Genomic DNA, 10,981 nt, shown 5'->3' with positions numbered 1-10,981 from the left:
TGTTGGTTAAGCAAAAACAAAAGGCAAGCCGGTTAACAAGGCGGGTCAAAGTGATTAATGTATCAATTTAATAAGATGACATCTTTTTGTACCTGTTAATTGTGATTCAAATTTTGATTCAACAAAGTGACAAAATGATGATAGTGTAAATTGTGTTAGTACAATATTTTAATTACAGTGAATCTTTCAAGTAGATCAAAGGTGACACTCAAATCTAATCAATTCAAGTTTTATTCACAACAACAGGAAAACAACTTTAATAACATACACAGGTAACTAGAGAAAGTGATTAAAATGTTGTAAAATTCAAGAGGAAGATAATTATAAATGAACAACAATCAATCAATCAATTACTTAACTCTACCAGTAATTCATTTGTTAAACTCTAATCATTATGGTAACGATGAAATTTTTAATCAACAATGAAACAAAGTCAACAAGTCACATTTATGCTTATCTGATGACACAATTGGAAAAGATGTGGACCAAAATTTGGAAAGAGATTCAACAAACCATGAGAAGAGAGAAAAGAAAATAACGACAATTAACTAATTATCTTGCTGTGTTTCCATAAATTAACTCAACAAATCAAACAAAATCACAAGAAAGAAACAATTTTCCAATCAGAAAATTAAACCATATTGAAAAAAGAGAGAGACTTGAAACGATCTATTGATAGTTTGACATAGAGAGAGTTACATCAACACGTAACAGAAAAGAAATATTTTCAATTCGTTTAAATTGAATCAAGTTTTTTTTTCATCAATTTAAATTGTGATTCTAATAAATTAGTGTTCATGTAAAAGTAGGAAATACATTTTTATGTATAATTAAGACTGTTACATGTCAGCGGCCCCCTTTTAGCAGAAGAGTAAAAAGGAAGGGGAGTGGTGAATGTGTGAGCCACTCTACCAAAAACCATCAACTTGAAAAGCTGAATGTTGATCCTTTTTACTGTTGCAGTTGTTGATAAATTTTCCTCTTTTCTACTTCATGTAGTAGTTTATATAATTTTCTATTATTTAATATTTTTCTCTGTTGTTTATGTTCCTAGTGGGCTAATGTTTTAACGGTTGATTGTTTCAACTTCTTTTCTCTTTTTCTTTTTGTTTGTTTTCTTCTCTTTTTTTCTTTCCCAATTTTCTCTCCTTTTCTGTTCCACCATCATCAACATCATTTCATCTTCTCTTGTATTCTATTTGTTGCTGTTCTTCTTGTTTTTTTACATCTTTCTCTGTGTTTGGAAATCACAACAACACCAAGAACATATTTTTCACTCGAGTTCCTTATATTTGGATTACCCTTTTTTCGCTCTCTCACACACACTTTTTTTTCTCTATTTTCTATTCTAAATATTAAGGTGTAGGTGGTGGACAATGATGATGGCTTCCTCAATCTGTTCAAATAGTGATAATAATGGTGGTCATTTGGTACCTTCTTCTGGAGATGTTGATTCTGGTTCCAATGAGACAACTATTGGACAAAGGTTAGCCTCATTGGAGAAACAATTGGTTATTGAGCTTAAGGTTAAAGAGGGTGCGGAAAAATTGTTACAAATGTATACCAGTGGTTCATCAAAGGATAAAAAATTACTGGCCGAGGCTCAGTTAATGTTAAGTGATGCCAAAGAGAAAATTGAATATATTAAAATGATGATTAACCGGGTAAAACAAAAACAAGATTTGGAAAACATTTCAAAAGGTGATAATAATGGCTCATCTACTGGATTAACTGGATCAACTAACCGAGGTAATCATGGTTCATCTCGTAGTGGAAGTGTTAACTTACTTGACTCTTTATCACCTTTAGAGATACGTATTGAAGATTTAAGACACCGGTTAAAGGTTGAATGTGCCATCGTTGATGGTGCAAGAAATGTGATCAAATTATATCAAAGTTCCAAATTAACCGATCGTAAAGCTTTACAAGAAGCTCAATCCAATTTATTAGAATCGAGTCAAAAAATTGATCTTCTCCGGAAAGCCTTGGAAGTATGTCGAACCCAATTACCCCCTGGTTCACCAAAATCGGCTATACTTAAAGCTGACCTGGAGAATAGTCAATCAATTACACCTTCAGTCTATTCTCCGACTATACAAACGTTCAAATGTTCAGATGATCTCGTTAATTCAACATCTCCAGCCACCATATCCAAAGCCGCTGCCGTTACCGGTAAACTTGAAGTTCGGTTAATAGGTTGCCAAGGACTTTTGGAAGATATTCCCGGTCGATCACCTAAAAACAATTCAAGTCCCGGTGATTTAAGGAGTTTAGTGCGTGCAACCAGTAAAGGCCTTAGTTTAAGCTCATCAAGATCTTACAGTGTTAAAGATGAAACATCAAATGAAATAATGGCAATACTTAAATTGGATAGTGTTACAGTTGGTCAAACAGGTTGGAAAGCCTGTAGTCAAATGGCCTGGGATAGTAGATTCACCTTTAACCTTGACAGATCTCGAGAATTGGAGATACAAATCTATTGGCATGATTGGCGTTCTTTATGTGCCGTTAAGTTTGTTCGTTTAGAAGATTTTGTTGAAGAAGTTCGTCACGGAATGGCCTTACCTCTTGAACCACAAGGAATCCTTTTTGTTGAAATTAAATTTATTGATCCAATGATTTCACGTAAACCCAAACTACAACGTCAAAAATTGTTCCGTCACAAAGATAAGAACATACTCCGTCCAAATCAAATGAATATTAACGTTGCCACTTGGGGACGATTAATTAAACGAGCTTTACCACAAGCATCATCCGAAACTAATCTTGCATCAAATTCATTCTCATCTTCAACCCGATCAACAACTACCACAACAATTGCAGCTAATGATAAAAATGCACCAACATACATACCAAGCTCACAAGGAGTAGCTTCAACCACTACAATTACTAGTACATCATTACCTTCATCTACAATTATCTCATCAATACCGCCACCACCACCAGCAGCAACTATTATTTCATCATCTTTATCTGCATCATCCTCATCATCATCATTAAATACAATACCATCAATTGTACCTTTAACAACAGTTACAACACATTTACACCCAACACCAACTATTCAAACCGCTAATGAGTCTCGTAATAAACAAGAATCAGCTGACCATAATAAGGCTCGATTGAAAGCAAGCTTATCCAACGATTCACAAGTTAACTCGACCTTGAAAAGTTTTGACTTCCTCAATGAGTGTAATGTCAATGATACCCTGCGACAACAACAATCTAAACAAATAGTCACCACACCAGGATCAACTGAGGCAACACCATCACCTCCAAATTTCAATGATTACCAACGAGCCAGTATTCACAGTATAGATGAAAATGAAATTGCCCGATTAAAATTAAGATACTCTCCTGGACCCGAGCCAATTGTTGACCTTCCCGAAGAAACGGAAAGTCCACCGAAAACATTAATTCCTGAATCTCCTAAATCGGGACAACGAATGACAATTAATCACTTTGAATTTATCAGTGTATTAGGAAGAGGTCACTTTGGAAAGGTAAGATTTTATCCATGTTGTAACCTCTGGTTATTTGCTAAGATAATCAAAGCCATCCTTAAATCATCTAAATCATTCTATTAATTGTTATCCTTAAACGTTGATTTAATTCATTGATCATAACTAATTTGATAATCTTAAATCCAACCTTGAAACAACTGAAGACAAACAAATGAAAACCATAAATCATTTGTAATAACAGAAAAAAATTATCTTGATCCTCTTCCCTAATCACAATCATATTCAGATTGACAATCAACAACAAAAAAAAGTTAATAACAATTAGTTAATTCCCTCAGAAGACTATAAAATGCCTTATATCTAGTCAATTGTTGATTAAACAGAAAAAAAAGTTCAAATCAATTTAAATCACTTTAGTTGGGCTTCCAATATTGATTATATTACCATTTCCATAATCTTACCTTTTTTTTTACCAATCACTAAATTTATCATTGATTATATTTTTTAATCAACTGATCATTATTACATTAAACGGATTAATGATTTACTCTTGAATTACAAATATCCAATTTTTTTTATACCATTACTAACAAGCAATTAGTTAATCATTTACTCTGCTGATTTCTAGGTTAACTTAACAACATAAAGTAGATAACAATTTATTGTTATACTTAAAAGTGTAACAATGAAAACTCATTCCCTGAAAGTTAATGAGCAACAATCAACTGAACATCGTTATTGTTATTGACATTCAATTAACTCACAAAGAGGAACAAGAAAATGAGCAAAAAAAATATTGATGAAAACATGATAATAATAGTTACGGAAATGTCTGTCTACGAATCAAATAGTTAATATATTTCAAGTTATTCAATTTTCAGTCTATCAGAACTTTTTAAATTATCTGTAAATTTCATCTAAATGTTATAAGCGTGAGAGTTAAATGATAACTCTAAGAAAATGATAATAAGAAAGAGTTGATAAAGATAATCAAGGTTAAGCTATACTGATTCCAATTACCTGAATTATTATTATTATTATACTCTTTTTTCCTCCATCTTGCTCATCATCATCTTCTCTTTGCATGTTAAGAGATGATGAAGAAGAGAAAAGAAAGATGAAGATGAACAAACTGACCGAAGGATTTTCTCAAGTTTTCTTTTTCAGTAACTCGCTTGTTCCCAATTAGTTGTAATCATTATTTAAACTTTGATCTGATTATATCTTTCCCTTTTTACTTACCTTTTCACCTGCCCAATTTATCCTCATCCTTGATCATCTTTTTTGTTCTGATTATAATTTACCTTTTCTCTATTTTCTTGACCAGGTCATTTTAAGCAAGTACAAACCAACCGGTGAATATTTTGCCATAAAAGCTCTTAAAAAAGGTGATGTTGTCGCTCGAGATGAGATTGAAAGTCTAATGGCCGAGAAACGGATACTCGAAGTGGCCACCAAAACCCGTCATCCTTTTCTTATTAACCTATTCGCCTGTTTCCAAACCAATCTTCATGTTTGTTTTGTCATGGAATACGCTTGTGGAGGAGATCTCATGCTTCATATTCATCAAGACATTTTTTCTGAGCCTCGGGCTACTTTTTACGCTGCGTGTATTGTGCTTGGCCTTCAATTTTTACACGAAAACAAGATTATCTACAGGTTAGCAAATGATACATACACTTGATGTTGATTATTATGAAAGAAATTCAGGAAGAAAGAAAGAGAGAGAGAGAGAGAGAAAGGAATATTAATCATAATAATGAACGTAAAACAAAATCATCTAAAAAGAGACTAGTTAGAATCAAAATTATTATACCAACACTTTATTATCGTTATTATTTTTACCGTTATTATTGTTTATTACGATAAAAAAAGGCAACTTGTGTCTTCGCTCGTTTGTTGTAATTGTGTTTGGAGAGAGAAAAAAAAACAAAGTTTGTTGACCGAGTTTCTCCTTTGATTCTCTTCCTTTAATTTTCCACTAACCATTTCTCTCCTCACGGTAACAATTTAGTGTTGATTATAATCCATTAACTATTAAAACTACAACACTGTATAGAGAATTAAAGAAGAAAAGAAAGAAAGAAAGAAAGAAAGGAAAGAATAAAAAACCGAATAGAGTTTTCAGTAATTTGTCACAATTTAACCAAGATAATTAATTGACTGCATAATCTTTTATTATGTTTACTTCACAATTCGTGAGTAAAACAAAAAGTTAACAGAAATATAAATCATTTGAAAAGTAATGCGAGAAATTTAATTGATACAGGAAAATGAACTTCATATTGACATAGAGCTAAAAAGTAATCATCTGATTCTGACGATTTTCATGTTTCTATCATGAAACTGTTAATGAAACATTTGGTCATTACTATAAGGATGTCAGATATTAGTTATTATTTTCTCAATTATGAGCGAAATTTTTTCTAATTTATCTTATTCTAATTGTTGATTATCTTTGCATTTCTATTTCTCCAGGGACCTCAAATTGGATAATCTTCTTCTCGATGCCGAGGGTTATGTTAAAATCGCTGATTTTGGCCTCTGCAAGGAAGGTATCGGTTTCGGTGATAGAACTGGAACTTTCTGTGGTACACCCGAATTTCTAGCACCTGAAGTGCTTACTGATAATTCCTACACAAGGGCAGTTGATTGGTGGGGATTAGGAGTTCTAATTTTCGAAATGCTTATCGGAGAAGTAAGAGAAACGAGTAAAGTTTATCCATGGAACTTAATTTAATATAATTTTCCCTTTTCTTTTCAGTCTCCATTCCCTGGTGATGACGAAGAAGAAGTTTTCGACAGTATAGTCAATGAAGAAGTTCGATATCCTCGATGTTTAACAATCGAATCAGTTGCCATAATGAAAAGAGTAAGTTGAAACTGGTGTTGATTGCGAAAATTACAGTTTATGCAAATGAGAAATAATTATCTGTCAGAAAATTATGTCACTCAAAGAAGAAGATATTGTTAATCATGATACTAATTCTTTAATCTATCCTCCCTCTCATTCTCTCCTCCCTTTTAGCTTTTAAGAAAGAATCCAGACCGAAGACTAGGATCAAGTGAAAGAGACGCTGAAGATGTTAAAAAACAATCTTTCTTCAGGGTAAGATTACAGGAAAAAGCGAATACGTTTGATTACTATTGTAATCATATAACTAAAAGTTCAACGGTCTTGCATGAGCTCCTCATGAGAAGAGTACAAATACTAATCTATTTTCTTGATCATCATCTTCCCGTTTTCTTATTTCAGCATATCAACTGGGATGATCTTCTCGCTCGTAAAGTTAAGCCTCCGTTTGTGCCCACTATTGTAAGTGTTTTGGGTTGATTATTAATTTTTAATTCTTCACTGAATTTGGGTTAATCAGGATAACGAATTATTTCTTGAAAAATTTTGTTACCTAATTGTAATTCCCTTTTTTTTCCTCTTTATATACTTATCTTTTATTAATATTTTCCTAATTTCTTTTCGTAATTGTTAACTATGTGTACTAATTATTATTCTAATTCTAATTAATTTTAATCTTTTTCTTTTTCTTTTTCTTTTTAATTTCTTTTTGTTTCTTAATCACAATAACAGAAATCGCTGGAAGATGTTAGCAATTTTGACAACGAATTTACATCAGAAAAACCAGTATTAAGCCCACCCAAAGATCTTCGATATTTACCAAGACTTGATGATCAATTATTCAAGGAATTTGATTATGTGGCTAATTGGTGATCAAATAATCATCACAATTAAACTCCCAACACACAACACAAACAACAAAAACACCACCAACTCTTTTTCAACTCCTTTTCCACCTCCAAGTTTCCTCTTCTAATTTTTTTTTGTACTCACAATTTATCACTCATCATCGTCACTACCTTTTTTTAGACTGTTAAATGTGATTTACCAATTTATCATCACGAGAGACCAATAAATATTTGAAATATTGAATTGATTACATTTGTAACTACAATTAATAAATTATATTCACTGTCAACCAATATTTTCATTTTCATAAGAATTAATTTTCCAATTAAAAGAATAACAAATCATTGATAGAGAAACAATCAAAACTTATCAAAACATTTCTTTCCATTTGAATAACTAAATCAATTAATCGTGAAAAAAAATATCTAATCTTAATTATCTGTTGATTGTTAAGGATAACAATCAGTTCCGTTTGATTTTTTCCCGAAAATCAAACAATAACAATTTTTTTTATTTCTTTCAGTTTAGAATTTGAAAAACGCGCTTTTCTTTTACCGAATGTTTTTCTCTAAGCTCCGCCTTCCACCTTCATATGTTTTCTGTTTCCGTTTCCTTGCAGCAATTGACTTCTTTTTTTTGTAATTCATTGTATTGTCTCTTGATTGGATTTAATTTTAATTTAAATTAATTGTCTATTCTTCTTAAAATGGTAAGTAATTAGTTGTGACTCTCATCTACTATGTATCATCTAAATTGTTCTTGTTCCGTATTGATTTGTCTTCTTTTCCATTCAGGGTTTCGTCAAAGTTGTTAAGAACAAGGCTTATTTCAAGAGGTATCAAGTTAAATTCCGAAGGAGACGAGGTTAGTTTTTTATCCTTTTGTTTTAATTAACCATTGTGATTGTTCTGTGTAAATTTAAATGATTTCAACATTTCTTATCTGTTTTTTTCCTTTTTGTTCTCATTACAGAGGGTAAAACTGATTACTATGCTCGGAAACGTTTGATCTGGCAAGACAAGAATAAATATAACACTCCCAAATATCGAATGATTGTTAGAATAACCAACAAAGATGTAATTTGTCAAATTGCTTATGCTAAAATTGAAGGAGACTTTGTTGTATGTTCAGCTTATGCCCATGAACTACCAAGATATGGTGTAAAAGTTGGATTAACAAATTATGCTGCTGCCTATTGTACCGGTCTTCTTCTTGCTCGTAGGGTAAGTTTTCATTTTGTTCTCTTTTATTTCTTTGGGCGTTTAGTAGAAAGCATGTTATCTAATGTACACGTTTTCCATTTTTTTTTAATTGTTTAGATGCTGAAAAAGTTTAAATTAGACAAACTTTACAAGGGATGTGAACAAGCATCCGGAGAAATGTTTAGTGTTGAAGATATCGATGGAAAACCAAGAGCATTCAGGGCATACTTAGATGTTGGACTCGCTCGAACATCAACTGGTGCAAAAATCTTCGGAGCCATGAAAGGTGCCGTCGATGGAGGTATCGATATTCCTCACAGTGAGAAACGATTCCCTGGTTACAAGGCCGATTCTAAGGAATTTGACGCTGAAGTCCACCGAAAACACATCATGGGTACACATGTCGCCGATTACATGCGTAGTCTTGCCGAAGAAGATGAAGAAGCTTTTAAAAGGCAATTCGCTCGTTACGTCAAACTTGGAATAACCGCTGATGAGGTAAATTTAAATCCTCCTTTTTTTATATTGCGAAAGGATTGAAGAGAAAAAAAACTGAAACGTTTCACTTTCCATTGTGTTGTAATATTTTTTACTCTTTTTTTTTAATTTTTATTCTAAACTTGTTTTCTTTTTTAATTTAACACTTTCCTTTCAGATTGAAGAAATGTATTCTAAAGCACATGCAGCCATCCGAGCTAATCCACAACCAGAAGCACCTAAAGCTAAAGCTAAAGCTACTGATGGAACTACTGATGAAGCTAAGAAATCAGAAGGTGTCAAGAAAAGATGGAACAAACCTAAGCAAACTCTTGCCGCTCGCAGGAATAAGATTGCCCAAAAGAAATTGGCTGTTATTGCAAAATTGGACGCTGAAGTTAATGCTTAACTTATATAGTTTCCAATTTATTATCTGGTTTAATTAATAAAAAAAACGATAAAGTCTAAAGCTCCCAAAAAATTGTCTGAATTCGCAATTGATTTCAATACACATCACCCGATGGTCATAATTTTCTTGAATGAATTGCAATAGACAATCGATTTACAATTAAGCCTCCTAGGAATCAATACTTAGAACAAATTTAATTTCTCACTCGTGAAAGAAGAAGTAATTTGTCTGCAATTAACTGATTGTGGTAAAACTTGATTGTTCAAATTGATCAATTTAGACAAGTTTGCATAGTTTACAATTTGACTTATCTCTCCAATAATCGTATCAATTGTGTTGCGATAATTATAAAACTCTGATTTTAAAATTGATTAATTATCGTTTTACTACCAGAGTTAAATTACTCTGCTTAATCCAGTTAATGGATGGACCTGAATTTAATTGAAATCACAACCTTGATTCACTGATTGACCTTAAGTAACTTTTAATTGACTGAACAACAAAAGCAACGGTAAACTTGTGATCGACTGATACAAAATCACATGATCTAATTAACTGCTCATCATTCATTAATCATAATCTAAATGATCCTATGCCAATAAGTTTTCCTTATTAAACTAATAACAAGAAGAAAACGAAGCAAAAAAAAATTGTAAGATTAAAAGTACAATCAACAATTGCGAATGAAGTGAATTAAATTTCTCGAAAAGTGAAAAGATCCAATTTTCCTAGGAAAAGAAACCAAAACAATTTCGAAAGTAAAGTTTTTCAAATGCGAACCAAAGTGAACAAACTCGCGATTGTTTATTGGAACAATTTAGATTATAAAAGTCAATCAACAATCAACAATTGCGATCACAATTGCGAAAAGAAAATGTTAATGATAAGGAAGAAAAGATGAAAATGAGATAATAATTGGAGGAGGTGATAGATACACGTACGAATAGCGATCAAGAAAATAAAAAGTTTCTCTTATGTTATTTTTGAATTGAAGTCGAACTTTTTTTACGAACCAATTTACCAATCAATCTAATTAATAAACTTATAATAATCATTATTGAGAGAGAATTGAAATGAGAGAGAAGATGATAAAAAAGTAGGTAAGTAAATTATGAATTAATTAAAAAGAAGAAGAGAAAAAGAAAGAGAAAGAAAGAGAAATTAAAATGTCTCCAAGCGAAAAAGAAAATCCCTATTATAATAGTAATGGTCAGTTCGTTATTAATTTTATCAGTGATGATAATCATCTTTATCTCTCTCTCTCTCTCTCTCTCTCTCTCTCTCTCTCTCATTTTATCTTCTCTCTCACTGAATCAGGTAGGGCACTAGGTTAAGGATCAATGAACTTTAACTACGATTGACAACAAACATGGTGTTTAGTTTACTAATTTAATTTGATCTCTTGATTGTAAATTTTGTTCATCGTTTCAACCTAACCTGTTTTATATATTAACGAACGTAAAAAAGTTTAACTTATAAGTTGAATCTTTTTCAAGCCAATTTTTTATACGCTAACCTGTTCTTACCTGTCCCAAATATTGTCTCTTTCTTTTCTTACTTTCTTGTCTCTTTCTTATCTTCTTATTTGTCTTCGGCTTCGGCTTCGGCTTCATCATCTTCATCATCTTCTTCCTTTAGTTTCCTTTTCTCTCTCGTCTCTCGAAGAGAAAGTTTTACCTTTTTGGTTTACTTTCTCTCTCATTTATCATCATCTCATCGTCAATTC

General features: G+C 31.9%; 2 protein-coding genes across 4 annotated transcripts; both read left to right on the top strand.

Annotated features, from left to right (window-relative positions):
- Positions 1-88: 88 nt before the first annotated feature.
- Positions 89-7,456, top strand: LOC128392577 (serine/threonine-protein kinase N-like). Of its 3 annotated transcripts, XM_053352622.1 has the most exons (9): positions 90-272; positions 1,361-1,749; positions 1,810-3,503; positions 4,792-5,123; positions 5,943-6,162; positions 6,229-6,336; positions 6,493-6,573; positions 6,721-6,780; positions 7,051-7,456. In XM_053352622.1, exons 2-9 carry the CDS (start codon positions 1,377-1,379, stop codon positions 7,189-7,191), a joined length of 3,009 nt encoding a protein of 1,002 aa, XP_053208597.1. In that variant the 5' UTR covers positions 90-272; positions 1,361-1,376; the 3' UTR covers positions 7,192-7,456. The 3 variants fall into 3 exon arrangements, with proteins under 3 accessions (XP_053208595.1, XP_053208597.1, XP_053208596.1); XM_053352620.1 differs by having other exon boundaries at positions 89-272; positions 1,361-3,503; XM_053352621.1 differs by lacking the exon at positions 90-272 and having other exon boundaries at positions 897-3,503.
- A 272-nt stretch (positions 7,457-7,728) lies between these two features.
- LOC128392583 (60S ribosomal protein L5-like) lies at positions 7,729-10,110 on the top strand. Its single transcript, XM_053352628.1, has 5 exons — positions 7,729-7,876; positions 7,962-8,031; positions 8,140-8,390; positions 8,487-8,867; positions 9,025-10,110. The coding sequence occupies exons 1-5, from the start codon at positions 7,874-7,876 to the stop codon at positions 9,253-9,255; spliced, it is 936 nt and encodes a 311-aa protein (XP_053208603.1). The 5' UTR covers positions 7,729-7,873; the 3' UTR covers positions 9,256-10,110.
- Positions 10,111-10,981: the final 871 nt, after the last annotated feature.

The sequence above is a fragment of the Panonychus citri genome, unplaced genomic scaffold (genome assembly GCF_014898815.1).
Source record: "Panonychus citri isolate SS breed McGregor unplaced genomic scaffold, ASM1489881v1 Contig00136, whole genome shotgun sequence".
Classification (NCBI taxonomy): domain Eukaryota; kingdom Metazoa; phylum Arthropoda; class Arachnida; order Trombidiformes; family Tetranychidae; genus Panonychus; species Panonychus citri.
This window is presented reverse-complemented; position numbering and strand designations above follow the sequence as displayed.

What these genes read in the sequence shown, in the direction of transcription:
- LOC128392577 (XM_053352620.1), top strand. Translation starts at nt 1,377, where the DNA reads ATGATGATGGCTTCCTCAATCTGTTCAAATAGTGATAATAATGGTGGT. An exon ending in CAGTTGCCATAATGAAAAGA is followed by an intron (nt 6,337 to 6,492) that starts GTAAGTTGAAAC and finishes CCTCCCTTTTAG; the next exon opens with CTTTTAAGAAAGAATCCAGA. An exon ending in CTCCGTTTGTGCCCACTATT is followed by an intron (nt 6,781 to 7,050) that starts GTAAGTGTTTTG and finishes TCACAATAACAG; the next exon opens with AAATCGCTGGAAGATGTTAG.
- LOC128392583 (XM_053352628.1), top strand. An exon ending in TAAATTCCGAAGGAGACGAG is followed by an intron (nt 8,032 to 8,139) that starts GTTAGTTTTTTA and finishes TTCTCATTACAG; the next exon opens with AGGGTAAAACTGATTACTAT. An exon ending in TTGGAATAACCGCTGATGAG is followed by an intron (nt 8,868 to 9,024) that starts GTAAATTTAAAT and finishes CTTTCCTTTCAG; the next exon opens with ATTGAAGAAATGTATTCTAA.